Raw genomic sequence first — 19,929 nt, forward strand, 5'->3', positions numbered from 1 at the left:
GCGTTGTGCTGTGCATTGTGCTGTTGTACGTACAGTTCCTACTAGTCGTCTGGACCAGAGCATTGGCTGGTGGCTCTGTCATATAGCTCTTTACCACTTTCTGAAGCATCTAGACTTCATGTGTAACTCGTATCACAACATGCTTTTTCGGGAAAGGGAAGTTATGTGGTTGTGGGGGCGTATGTGTGTCTGTACGTACACATAGGCAAAAGGTGTGTGTGTGTCTATGCTTACAAATAAGTCACGTATACCTCAAGCGCCCAGTGACATGTCACTTTGCTCTCACTGCATCCCCTCATATTTCCTGCTCCTCATTAAGATGTTAATTATGTTTCCTTTGCTGTCGTCAAGATGTTGATTAAAACCGTTGGCTGTTATTCATTGATACAAGTATAATGAATGTGCAGCGTTGAGCAGAAGTGCTTATTATCTCCCTCTCCCTTTCTCTCTCTTCATCTGTTTTCCATAGACTCCAGCATTACCTGGTACCTGTCCAGATCAGATCTTTACTCCAGAAGGATCTATCTTCTCGTCCATACCTAGCGGCTATCACAAGGTGAGCTACCTCACATCGCACACCAGTTGGCATGGTTACTCAGTGCAGGCCCGTGTTATGAGAAGGTTACATTTGAGTTCGACTGACGTCAAAATACTGGATGATCTAGATATGCTGCTGTCTCTCCCTGCCAGGGTGTAGCGACACCAGGGAAAAGAAGAAGAGGGAGAGAGAGAGGTTATCCACAGAGATAACAAGAGGCAAGGGAGGAGAGATGATGGCTATGGGCAGAGAAAGGAATAGAGGTAGAGAGAGGGGGGGAAATGGAGAGGGGAGGGCTGCTGGGGAGACAGGAGGAGAAATCAAATTATTCTCTCTGCTCTACCTGCCATGGACACAGAAACAAAACATTAATCTTAACCCCAGTCTGCAGGTGACAGCAGCACCGTGCCACACACACGCTGGTGCACACACACACACACACACGCGCATGCACCTATCACATGCCCTCTCCCTCCTCTCTTCAGAACATATAACCTGTGAATGTCTGTTAGAGGTGGGGGAGGAGAAGACAAGCTCCTGGAGGGGCTGGAGGCGGGTTACAGGGAAGAGAGGGGATGATGTTGGTTAAGGGAGAGTAAGAGACAGGATAGTGAGAGGGGAGGAGGGAGGGGGGGTGAAGCAGGGATGTGCAGGTGACTGTAGGATTCTGCCGCATTGTGTCACACTGACTTATATCACCAGGCTGACTCCTCCCTATACCCAGCATGCCTCACTCTGTTTACCAGTCCTACTCTAGCTCCAGAGGGGATATGGCTCCAGTGTAACCTATTGGACCCATCCTCCGTGGTCTTCATGGGCTGGCTGGCTGGTGCTGTAGGTCAGAAACAGACCAGGGCGGTGTGCCTCGGTTATGTCAACAGACATTACGAAACACCCAAGCTGGCTGGCTGGAGATTTGTCAACTCCTAACTACACACGTCATACTAACTCCTCTTTTATCATGCTCCCTCCCTTTTACTCTTCCTACAGATAATGATATGGCTCAACTAATGGTGTGTCAGTCCTAGTGATCTACAATCACTGCATATTTAAGTGAAGATGGTCATCGTCACAAGATTACAATGATCTAGTCCTAATCCAACCTTTTCTATTCTTTCATTGACTGTGCACAACACATGAGAGGCTGCCCAACAGTCAGTGAGATGAATGGAGTGTGATAATGAGTCTGTTTCTAGGGTCAGGAGATATCTACATACTTCAGTGTTTGCTTCCCACAGAGACCTATTTTCCTTCTGTCTCTGTGTGTTGCTGGGTGTCTCCGGCGCCCAGTAAGTCTTTCTCTTGCTACTTGTTTGTTGCATTGTGGGATTTCTTAGCATGACTCATATGATCGTAGGAGGGTTATCTGTTCACTTGCCAAATTGGTTGAATTTTTGTTTTTTACTAAATGAGCCCTGAATCTGCTCATGATTTTGCACACAGACACACACACACGTACACACATGGATCTGTGGGAAAGAGAAGTGAGAAAGGGAGTCAACAAGAAACAGCCAGAAAAAATAACATTGCAAAATGGAAATGGTTTGATTTAGATCTGGTCTGATTCAGAACAAAATATTTTTCTCAAGTTTTAGACTCCCATATACAAATAGATGTTCAACTTTTAATTAAATTATACCCACAAAAACACACCATACGCCCTCCTTCTCCCACTTCCTGTCTCATTTTCCTCCAACCCTTCCTGTCTGCCCGTCCTTCTCACTCCTCATCGTTTTCAACCCCATCTCCCACAATGCCCTTCGTCCCTCCCACAACGGTTTGTCTCTCTCCCCCTCTCGATTTATTCTTGTTCTTCTCTCTCTTCATATTCCCTCCCTCCTGGCCCTCTCCCCCCATGCGGTGCGTCATGCTTGTAAACAGCTGCCTAATGGGTCTCAAACACACAAACATCATCAGTCATGAGAGAGGCGCTCGTCTGGGCCAGGTCCTCCTCCCCTAAATCATTCAGGCTCATTTTCTCAACAAACACAGTCGGCTGATTACCATGTTGGCATCTCTAGCCTCATACTGGCTGAATCTCCAATACTGTCCCCTGGCACACACACACACCATGTTTCTCTGTCCCTTTCACACACACAGGCATGTGATCTAGAGTATGGATGTTCAGATTTGATTTCATGGCTTATTTTCTGTTGTTCATTGCAGGATGTGAAGTGGAATGAAGTTGGATTCCGTGGTTTCTACTCAGCGTTAAGAGGTGAGTGTGTAAGAAGGCATAGGTGTGTGTGTGTGTGTGTGTGTGAGGGGGGTGGGGATCCTCTGGGGGTCCATGCAGCATACTGAGGTCTAAATGGACTCCCAGGCCAGTGCTCCTGATGGGCCTCCTCAGTCCACTGGGCCAGTGCTGGAGGGCTGCTGTGCTGGAGTGGGGCTAAGGAGAGGGGTTTGACATCAGGGAATTTCCATTGCAATGAGTCATCCTGTTCTCTTCATCATGGGTGAACTTCAGTGGGTGAAATTCTAATGGAGAAATCAAACAAACTGTTAACCTTGAACCAGGTGTCAACCCTGTGCACAAACACATTATTACCAACTCGGATCAGGCAGTATGGAGCCTCTTTAGTTAAAGTTGCCAGACTGAGACTACCCAATTAGAAAGGGCCCAGCTAGTTGTAAGCTTTGTACTTAGTAATGTACCACACATGTAACAATTTCAAAGTTGTTACAGTTCACATAAGGAGATCAGTCAGTTGAAATCAATGAATTAGGTCTTGGGGATTTAAAATGAGAATAATCATGAAACATAGCTGAAATACAAATACAAGTTGGAATGGTGTGACCAGGTGCTGAGAGAGGCTGATGGGAGATGTAGTGACCAGGTGCTGAGAGAGGCTGATGGGAGATGCAGTGACCAGGTGCTGAGAGAGGCTGATGGGAGATGCAGTGACCAGGTGCTGAGAGAGGCTGATGGGAGATGCAGTGATGGTCAGGGAGCAGCTTCTGCAGCAGTGGGCTGGGTAGAGTGAGAGCAGGGGTGTGGTTAATGAATGTCAGTACAGACAGGTTACAGGGTTAATGTCAGAGTGGGAAGAGGGGCATGGCTGCTCCCTATATCCTCACAGATGGTTTCTTAGTGCCTCTCTATCTCCCTCACTATTAGACCCACCCCATCCCTCACCACCTCAACCCAGCTCTTCCTTACTCACCTAACCCCCTTCTCTGAGTCCTCACCTAACCCCATCCCCTCGTACTCATCCCATCCTCCCCACCTCACTCCATCTCTCCCTTCCCAGCCCAGCCCACCCAACTATTTCCCGCCCCCTTGCCTCTGCCACCAGGGCACTGTGCCTGTGGCGTGTAATTGACTTTCTCCCTGTGTTGTGCTGTAAAAGCAGGCGGCCCGCCCCGCACAGACCCAGCGCAGCACCAGACTGGAGGTGACCCATTTCCCTGGGGCATTCAGCAGCCTCCTAATCAACCATTCTCTGGGGCTGCCTCATTCACTCCACAATTAGAGCGCTCTCCCCGAGAAGTCCATCAATAAGCAGGCACGAACAGAGGAGGAGAGAAGACAGGGCTTCAGTCAAACCCGAGCTTAAGCTCTAGAAGTTCTTAAAGCTCAATTCCCCCTCCCCCTCTTCTCCTGCACTCCTCCTCCTTTTCATCCTCTCCCTTGAGAGGCAGGTTTCATCAGACTTTGGAGGGGGAGACTATCAAAAGGAAATTACAGACAGACAAGCTCACAAGACAGACACGGGGAGGTACTTAAGAGGGAGATGGGGACAGAGAAACAAACAAACCAAAATGGGTGGGGTGCTGGTGGTCGCGTGGGGGGGGGGGGGTAGCGTACCAGTCTACAAAGCATTTTTGTCTTCTAGTCTCTGCAGTGAGAATCAGATGCATCTCCCAACATGGGCCTGTGTGGAATGGAAGGCTCCCCCCTGTCTGCAGTTTCACTTTATACTGTTGTTGACACGTTCAGGCTTCAGAGGAGGCACAGTGTGCATTTTAGTCTTTAAAAGCATTTTGTACAGTAACCTCGACCTTAACCCAACACCAGATGTAGTAAATAGCCGTTAACATGGCCTGCTCTGCCGCCTTCCCTCCCTGACACTGGCCTGCTTACCTATGCAGGAGAGGCAGCATGCTGGTCAGAGGATAACCATGTAATCAATAGAATCAGAATGATGCACTCGCTGTGAAGGTTAAGAGGGGCACTGGAGTCTTTATCCTCTCGCGTTGCCACACACATATTCAAAGCACATGAGACATCACACACAGAGCGCTCTCTCTCTTCTCCCTCGCTGTTCTCCTTCCTCTCCTCTCCCTTTCCTTCTCTCTCTCTCTCTCTCTCTCTCTCTCTCTCTCTCTCTCTCTCTCTCTCTCTCTCTCTCTCTCTCTCTCTCTCTCTCTCTCTCTCTCTCTCTCTCTCTCTCTGTCTCTCTCTCTGTCTCTCTCTCTGTCTCTCTCTCTGTCTCTGTCTCTCTCTCTGTCTCTCTCTCTCTGTCTCTGTCTCTCTCTCTGTCTCTCTCTCTCTGTCTCTCTCTCTGTCTCTCTCTCTGTCTCTCTCTCTCTGTCTCTCTCTCTCTGTCTCTCTCTCTCTCTCTCTCTCTCTCTCTCTCTCTCTCTCTCTGTCTCTCTCTCTTTCTCTTTCTCTCTCTCTTTCTCTCTCTACTTTTCATGCCCCGCCCCTTTCTCTGCCTATCCTTCTGCTATATTCAAACCTCTCGGTCCTCTCGTCTCCTACCTCATTCTTTCTATCTCTGTGAGCATTCTTTCCCTCCCCTCCCCCCGCTCTGCTTATCTTCCCTCGCTCCCTCCCTCCCTTCCTCTCCTACCTTTCCCCAGCGTCAGCTGCTGTCACTGTGGCAAAGGAAGGGACCAATCAGAGCAGACTTCATACCGCCAGCTTCTCCCTCACTCCTTCCCTCCCTCCCTCCACGCCTCCCTCCCCCTCTCCTCTCCTCCACCTTTGTCAGCCCACTTCCTGTAGACAGAATGTGATGCATTGTGGGAGACAGACGGCTGTCTAACAGGGTTAGTCGTGCAGCGTGGCTCACCGGCAGAGACACTGCTAATCCTAGGGGGAGTGTGTGTGTATACCATGTGAGGCAGCCATGGTACACACAAATACACACACAACAGCGGAGGGAGGCAAGGCGTGTATTACATAGACAGATAGTTACATTTATGTGGCAAGTGAATACGATTTGCATGGTATATGCTTACATTACCACAGCTCATTGCTGTCTGCCCCACAGGTTTTGAACTGTCTCCATAGCCACCTAAGAATATTTGTGTATTGCATTCACATTAAAGTAGCCGCACATTTCTCCCCATATTGACTGTCTTGTTTCATGTGTCTTTTGAGGTGCTGATATGTGTACACGATGAGCGGACTGGGGGACAACTCCATGGAGCCTCTGAGCTCAGAGAACCGAAAGCGCAAGCTCTCCACCTGCGACACACCCGGTCTGGGGTGAGTACCGGGCTACTGCTGGTGGACTGTGACGCAGGAGGACCTGATGTGCGCTCCTCTGAATGCTCTTCTGTAACTAAGAGAGTGTTCTCAGTCAGACACAGTATAGTATACCTGGACATACCCGTCCAGGTATGTGGTAGTGACAGTGACCTCCAATTGACACCTCACCACACCGCCCCCTGCAGGTGTGAGAGGAGGCGTCGGGAGCAGGAGAGTAAATACATCGAGGAGCTGGCCGAGCTCATCTCCGCCAACCTCAGCGACATCGACAGCTTCAACGTGAAGCCAGACAAGTGTGCCATCCTCAAGGAGACGGTGCGGCAGATCCGCCAGATCAAGGAGCAGGGTGAGTAGAGCCCACCTGCCCACCACACCTCCCACCATAACCAGCTCTACAACCGCTGCCACTAAGACCACCTGCTGGAGATGGTTAGTTGGTCTTGCAGTGGTGAAGGACGGGCTGGAGAGAGAGGGGGGGGTTGTGAGTGTGAGTGTACTGATGCCAGGAGTACACGTGCACACACACTCGCCCAGGTGCAAGGACGGACCACTCATTCATCTCCAATTTCACAGCTTTGGCTGTTTGTTTGTTGGGGGAAACGTTGCCTCTGTGTGTGTTTGTGCAAGCAGCTGCATGGCTGCTTCACTTGTTACTGTATCATTGTGCCGTTCATCAAAGGTGACAGCCTCAACCCTCTTAGTATAGTCGAAATGCCACATTTGTGGGTCAGTTTTTCATTTACATACGCCATGGTGAAGTAGTACTTAGTAGCTGTTTGCCTATGCCCAAAGGAGCGGGTTAGGACTAGTGCTGCCACACTCTACTGCCTCCCCCTCCCCCCCTCCCCCCTCCCCCCTCCAAGGCTCAGTGCATAGCTGCCACCTCCACAGGAAGGGGAAGAGGGTACAGCTGGCCCTGACTTGTCGGAGACAGGTTGCCATAGATACAGGAAGTGAAAAACATTGCGATGACACAGGATTTACTCTTTCACCTTCTGTCCTTCTCTGGTCTTCACACTTAAACATTGTTACTGCTCCTATTTACTACAAGCAGCTCGCTTTTGATCCCCTCCGTTTCTTTCCCTCTCCCGACGCTTCTTTCTGTTCTTCTTCCTTGATACTATCTTTCTGTTTCTCTTTCTCTTTGTTTTTCTTGCTATTCGATCCCCACCTGTATTGCAGCACTGTAATGTGCATCATCCTAAGTTAGCTCCCAGCATCCTAAGATGACGTGCAACCCAATGGAGCATCCTCCTCCTCTGCTGGTACGAGCAGTAGTGGCTGTGTCTTTTTTCTTCTTCTTTGTCTTGGTATCTGTGCCCCGTGGGAGCTAATCAGATGGAATGATTCCTGTAGCCGTCTCCCCTCCTCTCCCCTCTGCTCCAGACAGCCTCAGCCCTGCATTAGCACGGCTGCCTGTGCCTCCGCCTCAGTCCCTCTGAGTCTCTCGCTGAATATAAAGCATGAGCAGAGTTGCTACCTGCTCCACAGACAGCCAGCTCTCATACTCCGTCTGACAGGCTTCTCCGATGGAAGCTGGCTGTCCCCTGCCCCCCCCCCACCTGCTTACAGACAGAGACAGGTTGAGAAACACTGTCCCCTGGTGGTGAGAGAAGCTCAATGCGCGATTGTCGGGAGTCTTGAGGATCTTACAGTGTTTTTGTTGTTGTTGTCGTCGTCTCTCGTACTAATGGGAGGCTGCGTTTGCCAGTTTATGTCCAGTCAGGCTGCCGCTCTCTGACCCTACCTCCTCTCTCCTGTTCCTGTCCAGGAAAAGCCTCGTCCAATGACGACGATGTCCAGAAGTCTGATGTGTCCTCCACAGGCCAGGGGGTCATCGATAAGGACCACCTGGGGCCCCTCCTGCTGCAGGTGAGGCCTGGCCTCAGCTCCCTTCTGGGCAGTTCAATTGGCTGTGGGTGGGTTGCCCTGCCCTGTGATTGGCTGTGTCTTGATTTGTGCCATTGATTGGGCCACCAGGCACTGGATGGCTTCCTGTTTGTGGTGAATCGGGAGGGCAGCATCGTGTTTGTGTCTGACAACGTGACCCAGTACCTGCAGTACAAACAGGAGGAGCTCATCAACACCAGTGTCTACAACATCCTCCATGAGGAGGACAGGGAGGAGTTCCACAAGAACCTGCCTAAGACCAACGGTAGGCACACACACACACACACACACAGACTGTATTTGACTGGAATGTAATAAGGAACAATACAGGAGCCAAGAGAAAAAACTTGAGAAGTTTTATTCAAACATACACATCAACATACAGTTCCATATTCATGCTTTCATTCCCCTCTCCTGCTGTCTCATTATAATGAGCGGGTCCTCAGGAACCTGTTCAAGTGCAGCAGTGTTTTTATTGTGTATGTGTGTGTGTGTGTGTGTGTCTGTACACACACGTGGAGGCACCCAAGAGTACACAAACGGAGCCGGGCAGGCGGAGCATAGCAGAGCTGTCAGTCACACTCAGTGAGCCAGACAGTGTTGAACAGGCCTGTGTTCTATTCAGATCCCACAGCAGCCATCTGGAAACTACTCACTACTGAATAATGCACCTACGCACTCTCCTCTCTCTAATTCACTGTGCGTGCATGTGTCTGTGTGGAAGAGAGGACCCCATTTGGGTTTGGAAGCTTCCGAATGTTGTATGTGTTCACGTGTGTTGTGTTTTGTGTGTGTTTGTGTACGCACGTGTTTGTGTGCGCGCGCACGTGTGTCTGGTAGTTTAAGCGCGCATGTGTGTGAGGGAGCACACACTATTTATAAAGCTGATTAATTATGGATATGTGTGCTCGACTGAACCTGCTACCCGATTAACTCCACAGCAGTGTTCCTAAGCAGCAGTCCTAATGTGTCATCGACACTCTCCCTCTCTCCCCTCTCAACACACTCCTAATGTCACTCTCTCACTCTCCCCTCTCCACCTCTCCACACACTCCTAATGTCACTCTCCCCTCTCCACCTCTCCACACACTCCTAATGTCACTCTTTCACTCTCCCCTCTCCACCTCTCCACACACTCCTAATGTCACTCTTTCACTCTCCCCTCTCCACCTCTCCACACACTCCTAATGTCACTCTTCCTTGCTCACACAGCTCTTCTTGCTCTTGTTCTCAGGCTTCTTCATAGTTAATATGAGGACTTACTATGTGGGAGAATGTGTGAGCTCAGACCGCGTTTGTTTCCCTGCCTGCTTCTCTCTGCTCCTGTCACCATCATTATCTTTGAGTGCGTGAATGAAATCCGCTCTCTCGGCACATTCCTGTGTGGTGACCGCTGACCATGGCAACAGGGATTGCACGCACAGACACACACGCATCTTTTTTTTTATCTCGTTATCGCTCTCTGACTCTCTTTTTTCTCATCACTGTTTCTCTCCATTTCGCCACACACACACACACTTGTCTCCCAGGCCGAATGGAGGTGTGATGCCTTTGTTCCCAGGTTGTTTCTGTGTGTTCGCCTGGTGTCCGGCCTCTCTGGTGACTAATTGTGTCTGAGGGGAGATGTCAGGCCCAGCAGCCAGTTGGCTTGTTTCTGTCAGCTTGGAGAAGAGCGTCCTACAGCCTTGTTAAATCACCTCTCAGTATCAGTTAGAACCCCCTGTGCCCCTGGACCCCTCCCTGCAGCCCAGAGAGACCCTCCCTCCCTGCAGCCCAGACAGACCCTCCCTCCCTGCAGCCCAGAGAGACCCTCCCTCCCTGCAGCCCAGAGAGACCCTCCCTCCCTGCAGCCCAGAGAGACCCTCCCTCCCTGCAGCCCAGACAGACTCAAGGCCTTGGCAGTGTACGGCTCCAGACAGACCTTGGAGCAGAGTTGGTTTTCTCTGAAGTTTCCCTCCCCTCCCCCGGCCCTGTGAAGGTGACCCCCCCGTGAGCCCGTGTGCTGTGATGAGGAGTCAGGGCCTAAATGAGGATAGATGGCTGAGTGTCCTTGGCCTCCTACCCACTGCAGTTTAGAAGCGAGGGAGGGATGAAGGGATGGAGCGAGGAGTGGAGGGAAATTGGAAATCGACACCTCTGCTACATTAATCCCATGGTCCATTTAGCCAGGAATCAGAATGGGAGGGGATTCTTCTGCCTCTAGATTTGAAGACGGGAAATACTAGAACATGCGTGACTGGTTCATCTGTCACCACTCTGTCTGTGTGTGCGTGCGTGCGTGTGAGCGTGTGTCATGTGGAACACAACACTAGATGAAACCATTGGCTTTCTCATCTCTTGGTATTGTGATCAGGATTTAGAGATGTCACAGCCAATGATGGCTGTGTGTGCTCCTGTGTGTGTTTCCCCCCTCAGTGAGTGGTGTGTCCTGGGGAGGCGAGGCCCCACGTCAGAAGAGCCACACCTTCACCTGCCGCATGCTCGTCAAGTTTGGACACGCCCACGGACCTGTGGAGGAGGGGCCAGGCCGGCGCTACGAGACCATGCAGTGTTTTGCACTGACCCAGCCCAAGGCCATGATAGAAGAGGGAGAAGGTACGGTTAGAACGTGCACAGACACACGCACAGACACACACGGACCGGACTGGGGTGAAACTATTCCGAATATTCTGCTGAGCTTCTGTCCTCCTCCATTGCAGATCTGCAGTCTTGTATGATCTGCGTGGCTCGCCGTGTGACGGCCGTAGAACGAACGGAGAGCTTCAACACCAGGCATGAGCTCTCAGGTGAGACCCTCTTACCCTGCTCACCTGGACGGTGTCAAAATACGACAAAAACCTTCCTCTGAAAAAAGCGGGATGGAAACACCTTCAGCATCGTTTTTCCATCATGTTGTTGCGGTCCCCAGGCAAGCTGATCCAGATAGACCAGAACTCTCTGAGAGCGTCCATGCGTCCAGGCTGGGAAGACCTGCTCAGACGCTGCATCCAGATGTTCCTGCAGCACAGCGATGGGCAGCCCTGGTCCCACAAACGCCATTACCACGAGGGTATGCCACACACACACAAACTTGGTCAGATGATTGTCCTTGATGTTACCGTATTGTAATGGTGTTGTGGTCTTCAGCCTTTCTGCAGGGCCATGCGGAGACCCCACTGTACCGCTTCTCTCTGTCGGACGGCACCCCAGTCACAGCCCAGACTAAGAGCAAGCTGTACCGCCACCCCATGAGCAACGAGCCGCAGGGCTTCATCTCCACTCACCTGCTTCAGAGGTGAGCACCTGGAAACCAGGAACACACACACACACACACACACACATATTCACACTGTCAGGTACCACTCTCAAGGAGAGGAATCTGGTCTTTCACCTTTTCTCCTTTCTTTCCCAAGGAGATGAATGTACAATTCTGGTGTTACTCCTGGTATGCTTGAAAACATGGCTGGAGAGTGAATAGTGCATTTTTTAAATTATGAATTATGAATGGTGTGAATGGTTGTTTTGAAAGAATAATGGTCAGTGTCAAGTCTCTACAATAGATTCCCTTGGAGCTCATCTGCTGTTGCTCTTTTTCGCGCAGGGAGCCAAATGGCTATCGCTCTGCCCAGGGAGGGGGCATGATGCCAGGACCTATGAGGCAGCAGAGCATGGGGGGCCCCAACCCCAACATCCAGATGAACATGCCCCCTGGCGGGGGAATGGGCATGGGGGGCATGAACCGTGGCTTTGGCATGAATGAACAGAACCACATGGGCCACATGAACCAAATGGGCGGGGGCTCCATGTATGGAGGAGGTAATGGTGGAGGAGGAGGGGGCGGAGGAGGAGGAGGAGGAGGAGGGGGCGGAATGGGCATGGGAAACCGGATGATGCAGATGAACCAGATGGCTCAAATGGGCCAGATGAATCAGATGGGCCAGATGAATCAGATGGGCCAGATGAATCAGATGGGCCAGATGAATCAAATGGGCCAGATGAGTCAGATGGGTCAGATGAACAACCCTGGCCCTGGCATGCAGCAGCACCCGCAGCAGCCCCCCTTCCAGAGCAGCGGGGGATTCGGCCTGGGGGGCATGAACAGCCCTTCAGGAAGCCCCCGCATGAGTGGCCCCCAACAAGGGCTCCTGATGTCCCCCCGCAACCGAGGGAGCCCCAAGATGGGCAGCAGCCAGTTCTCACCTGGAGGTACGTCATCTGAGAGAATACAACTTGTATGCAGAACACACACTGAACTGTAAGCACTTGTTTGTGATTCAGATTGTAATGGTCTCTGTTCTGACTGTCCTAGGCATGCACTCTCCAATGGGCCTTGGCAGTGGAGGAGGAGGAGGAGGAGGGGGTGGGGGTGGGGGTGGTGGCACCTCCTTCTCCAGCAGCTCCCTCAATGCCCTGCAGGCCATCAGTGAGGGCGTGGGCAGCTCCCTACCCTCCACCCTCACCTCCCCGTCCCCTGCCCACAAACCAGACAGTTCCCCCAGTGTCCACTCCTCTTCATCATCCTCCCAGTCCAACCAGCCAGCCAAGCAAGGTCAGGATGGCTCCACAAGCCCTGCAGGGGGCCCGGGGCCTGGGCACGGCGACCACCATCACCCCCTCCACCACCACCACCACCCACACTCCCAGGCGGAGAGCTCTGCAGAAAGACCAGACAGCCAAGCCACCGCTGGCGGCAAGGAGCCTGCAGAGAGTGGGAGTGAGGCTGGGATGGCCGGCTCTGAATCCTCTCGCCGGGTGACAGACAGTAAAGGCCATAAGAAGCTGTTGCAGCTGCTAACCTCCCCCGCTGAGGAGCTGGGTATTGGGGGCACGGGCCCAGCCGGAGCCCCTCTACCACCACCGCCTCCAGCCAGCAGTAACGCACCAGCAGGCTTGGACAGCAAGGACCCCGCTGGAGGTATGACAAGCCCCTCCTCTACTGGAGTCTCTTCCTCTTCTTCCACCAATCAGGGCCCGGCAGCAGGTGTCGCGGGTGTGCCCGGTGGTCTCTCCTCCACCCAATACACAGCCTCTCTGCAGGAGAAGCACAAGATCCTCCACAAGCTGCTGCAGAACGGCAACACGCCCGACGAGGTGGCCAAGATCACAGCTGAGGCGACGGGGAAGGTGACCCTGGGGGGCCAGGAAGGCGGAGAGACGGGGGCGGCAGGAGGAACCGGGGGTCTGGGGGGAGGGACCGAGCCCAAGCAAGAGCAGCAAAGCCCCAAGAAGGAGAAGACTCACGCTCTCCTCCACTACCTCCTCAACAACTCCTCAACTGACTCCAAAGAGCCCGTGGATGTGAAGCCCAAGCCCGAGGAGCTGGAGGGGAAGGGGCCGGCGGGAGCCCCAGGCGGTCCCCAGCGCAGCTGCCCTGGCTCTGGGCCCACGCCCGAACACCCGGAGAGCAAAATCAAGTCGGAGCCACCTGATGAGGTAACGGCATTCGTCCTGCCGTTTGTTTTATTGAGGATCTCTGCACTGTTCTTGTTGGTGGTTGTTGGTAGTGAGGGGGAGTGATGACGTGTGCTCAGCTAACTGTCACTGATGTCTGTCCTCAGCTGGATAACCTGGAGTCGATCCTAGGAGGACTGAGAGGCTCTGGGTCAGAGTTCTATCCCGACCAGGGCACGGGAGGAGGGGCCGGCGAAGGAGGAAACAAGCCCCAAGGATGCCTTGATGACAGTCTGCAAGGTAGGGGTGTCAAATAAACCCATCATGTCCCGTGTGTTCACACACATAGGACAGGAGAAAAGCATAGAAGCCCTCTTATAGGACGTCTACGTGTGTGTGCAGGGAGTCCAGGTATGGGTCCGGGGCCCCGGGGGCCCTTCCAGAGGGCCATGTCAGTGGACAGTAAGCCCCCTGGGGGGCCTGGAGGGCCAGGGAGGCGCCCCATGCTCATCAAGCAGGAGAACATAATGGGCAGCCCAGACAGCTACCCAGGGAACATGGGTGTGTGTCCCAGAGGCATCGGAACAAGTAACTGATTTAGTTTATTATTTATCTTTGTCTTTGCCCCCTCGATCTCTCTCTTTCTCTCTATTTTCTCTCTCTGTAATGAACTAGGGAAACTAGATGACGAAGACTCGGAAACCCTGCTTCATGAGAAAGCTTCTACAAAGTTCATTTCTGTGCCTCTGTTCCCCTCCAGGAACAATGAACAGGGGAATGGGAGTTCCCCAGCGGTCCCCCATGGGGGGTTCTGGTGAGTGGGGGATGCCCCGCTCCAGTGCCAGTCCTGTGGGCTCAGCAGGGCACCCCTCCATGATCCGTCCAGGAATGGACTACAACTCCAAGGGCATGATGGGAGGCCCCATGGTGGGCAGGTCCAACAGCGTTCCTGGCACCAGGTCAATGCTGCAACAGCAGCTGATGGACATGGGTATGTGTGGGTGTGTTACTGAGTCGTCGGCCAACTGGAATGAGATACAATCAAGGCTGGCGTACTCATGTGTATTTTGTGTTTGTGTGCAGGCTCCGGTGACATGGGCATGGGGATGAGCCCATTCAGCCAGCAAGGTCAGCCCAGCCAGTCTCCCTCCTGGCCAGACAGCATGATGGGGATGGAGGGTGGCCACAACAGGTAACAGACAGGACTCTTACAGGAGCAGTCAGCTACAAACGTCATCTAGTGTACTGGATTTGGTTTGCTTGTGTGCTGAGGGTGAATGTGTGTGTGTGTGTGTGTTTCAGACGTCAGTTTGGGAACGCCCTGGACGAGCTCCTGGTGCCGCCCACCACCAGTGAGGGCCAGAGTGACGAGCGGGCGCTGCTGGATCAGCTGGACTCTCTACTGAACAACACAGACGGCATTGCCCTGGAGGAGATCGACCGGGCCCTGGGCATCCCCGACCTCGTCAGCCAGGTAGGGTGGACTGACGGGGAAGGAGAGAATGAAGAGAGCAAGACTGAAAGACAGACATTACAAGCTGAGCAACAGGAAAGGAATTTGTGTCGGACCAACTTTGAACTTTTCACACTTTTCTCATCCTCCACCCTAATTCTGTTCCTCTGCCGTCTTCTGCAACCCCCCCTCCCCCCCTCACAGGGCCAAGGGCCAGCTGAGCACCATGTGGAGCCTTTCCCCGGCCAGGACACGTCCATGGTGCTGAAGCAGGAGCCCATGTACGGCCAAGGCTACCCCGGACCCCCCTCTGCAGGCATGCAGTCTCCCTATGGGGGCAACCCCATGCCGGGCCAGCCCCAGCAGGGGGGCTTCGGCCCCATGCTGTCCCAGATGGGCCAGGGGGGCAGCTTCCCTGGGATGGGGGGCATGGGGGGCATGGGCCACCCCCGCGCCAACATGATGAGACCCAGGATGATGAGTGCTACCAAGCCCATGAGGCTGCAGCTGCAACAAAGACTACAGGGCCAACAGGTACACACACACACAATTAGCCCTTTCTGAATATACCCACCACATACTTTCACAGCCCATGTACTCTTAGGCTTTTATACATGGCATGTTATGCTCCATGTGCATCTTAGCGCTGTCTTGTATTCCATGGGAGGCTTGTTCTGTAAAGGATTGTTGTCTTACGGTACTTTGCTTCAACAGTTTATGAGTCAGACCCGTCAGGGCATGGCCATTAAGATGGAGAACCCAGGAGCGGGCAACCCTGGCATGCGCCCAGGCATGCAGCCTGCCATGGGCGGACAGGTAGGCATCCAGAAAACACAGGCCAACAGACAGTTACATGCCAACACACACTGACACATGCCAAGTGTTCAAGGGAGCGTTAGGGTGGAAGTTAGCATAGCCCTTATCCACACATGCCTCCAATATCCCAATGACGTGATGTGGTGTTTGTCGTGCCCTGGCCAGCCTGGCTTCCTGAACGCCCAGATGATGGCTCAGCGGAGCCGGGAGATGGTCACCATGCAGATGAGGAGGCAGAGGATGATGATGCTGATGCAGCAGCAGCAGCAGCAGCAAGCTGCAGCCGCCGCTGGAGGCTTCAGCCCCCCTCCCAACGTGACTGCACCCGCCGGCATGGACGCCCCCATGGGAGGGCCCAACATGGGCCAGCCGGGCCCCCAGCAGTTTGGCTATGGAGGAAACTATGGTGAGTCTGTTTAGTTGGGCAACACAAACTGGTGCTGCCCCCTGGTGGTTTGTTTATGTGTAGCACGAAGCTTTGAAGCAACTTTAAGTGCACTTGTGGGCAGCAGCACTGTCTGCTCCTTGTGTCATGTGTGTTTGAAGTCCCAGCTAAGTGTGCCGTGTTCACGCAGGGATGGCCCAGCAGGGGGACCCATCGTTCGGCCCCTCAGGGGGAAGTCCCCCCAGCGCTATGATGTCAGGGCGCCTGGGTCCGCCTCAGAATCCCATGATGCAGCAGCACCACCAGGGCGGTGGCATGTATCAGGGCACAGACATGAAGGGCTGGTCACAGGGAGGCATGGGACGCAACAGGTGTGAGCAGTAACCCTCCAAAATGACAGGATCGTGGTGGGAAGCTGTGTGTCCCCTGCAGTGGGAGTGTGATTGAACCCTGCTCTCGTCTCCTTCCTCCAGCTCCTACCCCCAGCAGCAGTTTGGCCAGCAGGGCAACCCGGGCCAGTACGGGGCCATGATGATGAACGGGGGCATGCCTGCCAACGGAGGAGGGGGTCACATGGGCCAGATGGGGGGCCAGATGGGGGGCCAGATGGGGGGCCAGATGGGGGGCCAGATGGGCATGAACCCTATGGTGATGGGACGCATGCCTATGGGGCCTGACCAGGTATGTGAGTGAGGATGTTTTTGGGTGTGTGTGTGTGTGCGTGGGGGTGGGGTGTGATGTCTTCCTTGTCATACACATGCATAAGTAACCCTTTCTCTTTGTCTCCGACAGAAATATTGCTGAACATGAGATGGAGGCCGATATGAAGAAACAGACTCACTGTGATCCACCTTCAGAGACATGACGTCTGTGTGCGCGTGCGGGTGTGTGTGTGTGTGTGTGTGGTGTAACTCCAACCACCTGGGGGTGCCGTTTCCCTCTCCGTAGGCCAGTGTTGACCGAGCCACAGCCTGAGGAACATTAAGAGAGTACACGTGGCACCTGAGCACAGACTGGAGAACAATACCCCCCCCCCCCCAACAAGTCAGATAAATACACTGTGACACACACACACACACACATAACCACTCATACAGAACACTGTATTTCTTCCCCTATCAGACTCATGCAGTTCTTCTAGATTCCGCTTTGTAAGTGTGTGTTTGTGTGAGCGCACTCATGCATGCTCTTAACACCACTCACTGGACCAAAATGATGTAAGGTTAACACACTCAAGAATGACGTGGATCCAACAGTCAGCAAGGACAGGTGTGGTGGTGCATGGCCCTGACAGTGACAGCTCAGCTCACAGTGTTTCACAGAGACTCTGGGTACAGGTACGACAGATACTAGTTGGCTGTGGTTGCACTTTAATGAAGGCTGTCGGTAAAAGGATTGTGGCAATATTTCATGGTCATAGAGGCCTTCATCCAAGAATAATTGCATAACAGCAAATGTTGTTGTTTATTCTTGTGTGTGTTCTGCTGTTCTTGACTGAGAATGGGTAACCAATATTGATTGGAAATGGGTGACCATGATGATCATTGTTATAAATGAGTAACCAATGGAGTGGCAGTAAGCACAGATTTTATACAACACTTTCTTCTGCAGTGTGTTGATTATGAGAGAGTACGCAGATTGGAAACTTTTTACAAAACTTGACAAGAAGACTAACTAGTCTTTTTTAGAGTGCACAAATTACTGTTTTATTTATAATGATTCATAAATGTCTGAATTTTAAAATCAAGGTGTATTGTATTTTTAAGGCACAACTATTGCAATATTTTGATTACCTTTTAAATTTGTTGGCAATTGCTTAAGATGGTTGATTCCCATAGTAATTCACACTGGAGAAGAAAGTGTTCCTTAGATTTAAATGTATATATGCAGATTTCTAGCAATAATCTTGCCTCCTTGCTTCCTTCTGAGGATGTAGTGATCATTATCAACTCAAAGCGAAGGTACTGCAGTATTAGATGCGATGTCGTTTGAAACTTTTCTTTCTGTCTGTGAATACAAATTGTAAATATGCTTCAAATGTACTATATATAAATATATATATGCTTTTGTAGGTCACATACTGTTTTTGCACAGATTGTAAGGCTTGATATTTAAAGTGTAATTTTCTTATTCTGTTGTAGGTCAATACAGCTTTTATTTCCAATATTTCATTTCTGGTTGAAAGGCAGGGAAACCGTCTTTTCTCAGTGCTAATACACATCTAAAAGGTTCCTCTCTGAAAGTTAAGACTGCCACATTCATTCTCTCTGAAAGCACTTTTTATTTTTATTTGTGATCAAGTCATAATTTTCTCTTTTTCAAGGACATTCGCATAGATGTAAAGGTGCAAGTGTGATCCTGTATTTTCTTTTTTGATTGATTATAGAAAGAAGAAAAAAAAACGACACAAAAGATGCCTATAAATAAGTTGACACATGATTGTGTTTCGTGTCCTAGTGGCCCAGGTGTGTGCCAGTGTGTGGGTTGATAGTAGCTTTTAGACTGAGGCCCAATCAAGCTCAGTGGCTGCAGCTCCAATTCCATTCCTTAGAGTTTCAAATGTCCTTCCAGTACAGATTCAAATCATCTTTTGGTAGTGGGATTGTAGCCACAGAATTGTATTGACACTTTTACTGTCTGGCTGTGTTTGTGTGTTTTGATAGCTGCAGTAATGCGATGGCAATGGCGGGATGTACCTGCCAAGCACCTGGTGATTTAGACTTCCTAAATGTAATTACTCTGCAGCTCTCTGACCGTGTTATACATAATACATGATTTGTTGTTGAGATGTTTTGTTTTGCCTTTATTTTTGTTGTATTTTCTGCTAAGCTTTTGAAAAAAAAATCTACCTTCTAAGACATGCTCAATCCAAAGATTTTTGTTTGTCATTCTGCAGTGTGTAGAGAACCTTTCCCTGAAGGAGATGGTGTGAGTACTTGTATATGTGTGCTTCTCTTTGCACATAGTAAACATTCATACACTTTCATACACATCCATAGCATGCAGGCATCTGGGTCTGCTTATTTATACGATTATTTCTTAGAATCTTTATGGCCAGTTGAAATGTGGTGCTGGAATTTATTTCATTAAAGAATGTTTGAGTTTGTTGAAGTTGTTTTTATGGAACATGACTTCATGATAAACTTAATTACTTCATGGAATAGATTTTGAGTGGGTTTAATTTTCAGTCCTGATGAAGAAAAAGATAAGTAATTATCCACCGAATATTCAAAAGAAGCATCGTCTGTGCTTAGCTGGATCCCTCTCAATGCATCTTTTGATCTTATGACAAGAGAGGTGATGAAAAGAACACATGGGGACAATATACTGTCATTGTCACAGGATGTAAATTACATTGCATTTTTCTTACTCGTACTTGATGTTAATATTGATGTAAATACAAATTTCTATTTAAACATTACATTGTGTGTTGTGTTTTTTATGTTGTGTGAGTGACAATGAAATAGTACTTTGTTCCTGTGTCTGCATGTGTCTACCAGAGTGTTGTGGAACACTGGACCAGCTATGGTGGTGGCTGAGGGGAGGGACAGGAAAGAGGGGCACTTATCATGTGGGTATAAATGATGACTGGAGACTGAGGGTCTGCGTGACCCAGATTCTAGAAGTGAGATGTGTGTGTGTGTGCGCGTGTGTGTAAGCATGTATGTGTGTGTGTGTGTGAGCCTGTGTGTGTCAATATCAATTGCGTCTTGCCATCTTATTTGATCACATCAGAGTCATATGTCTATGTATGTATAATATGAAAGTCTAAAATGTATATCTGTCTTCAGACACAAATCTAGATAAGGGTCAAACATTGTATGTGTGTCCTGAGAATAAAGGTGCAGTGGTCTCTAAGGTCAACGGTTTTTCTTGAATAAGTGTTGAGAGACAGAGTATGTGTGTTTTTCTCATTCATGTTGGCTTGGCCTCGCTACCAAGACCAGCGTCCAGTAAAAAAAAGGAAAACCCGCACACCTCTACATTACAATACAACCTTTCAACTGCCTTTCCTTTAACCGCCCTCTCCCCCC

General features: G+C 50.9%; 1 protein-coding gene across 1 annotated transcript in view; it reads left to right on the plus strand.

Moving 5' to 3' along the window:
* LOC146252076 (nuclear receptor coactivator 3-like) overlaps positions 1–19,316 on the plus strand; it is a 34,855-nt gene extending 15,539 nt beyond the window's left edge. The window contains exons 2-24 of the mRNA XM_084680402.1: positions 470–556; positions 2,705–2,756; positions 5,871–5,978; positions 6,167–6,327; positions 7,753–7,853; positions 7,962–8,136; positions 10,287–10,466; positions 10,571–10,657; positions 10,780–10,920; positions 10,998–11,145; positions 11,452–12,056; positions 12,160–13,283; positions 13,409–13,541; positions 13,644–13,829; positions 14,002–14,232; positions 14,325–14,433; positions 14,544–14,715; positions 14,899–15,228; positions 15,409–15,510; positions 15,676–15,916; positions 16,086–16,266; positions 16,369–16,576; positions 16,688–19,316. Of these exons, the coding sequence (XP_084536528.1) occupies positions 5,890–5,978; positions 6,167–6,327; positions 7,753–7,853; positions 7,962–8,136; positions 10,287–10,466; positions 10,571–10,657; positions 10,780–10,920; positions 10,998–11,145; positions 11,452–12,056; positions 12,160–13,283; positions 13,409–13,541; positions 13,644–13,829; positions 14,002–14,232; positions 14,325–14,433; positions 14,544–14,715; positions 14,899–15,228; positions 15,409–15,510; positions 15,676–15,916; positions 16,086–16,266; positions 16,369–16,576; positions 16,688–16,699 (4,716 nt within the window). The 5' untranslated portion in view covers positions 470–556; positions 2,705–2,756; positions 5,871–5,889 and the 3' untranslated portion in view covers positions 16,700–19,316. The remainder of the gene's footprint in view (positions 1–469; positions 557–2,704; positions 2,757–5,870; positions 5,979–6,166; positions 6,328–7,752; positions 7,854–7,961; positions 8,137–10,286; positions 10,467–10,570; positions 10,658–10,779; positions 10,921–10,997; positions 11,146–11,451; positions 12,057–12,159; positions 13,284–13,408; positions 13,542–13,643; positions 13,830–14,001; positions 14,233–14,324; positions 14,434–14,543; positions 14,716–14,898; positions 15,229–15,408; positions 15,511–15,675; positions 15,917–16,085; positions 16,267–16,368; positions 16,577–16,687) is intronic.
* Positions 19,317–19,929: the final 613 nt, after the last annotated feature.

Source organism: Hypomesus nipponensis, chromosome 18 (genome assembly GCF_054491055.1).
Source record: "Hypomesus nipponensis isolate SF chromosome 18, ASM5449105v1, whole genome shotgun sequence".
Lineage (NCBI taxonomy): Eukaryota > Metazoa > Chordata > Actinopteri > Osmeriformes > Osmeridae > Hypomesus > Hypomesus nipponensis.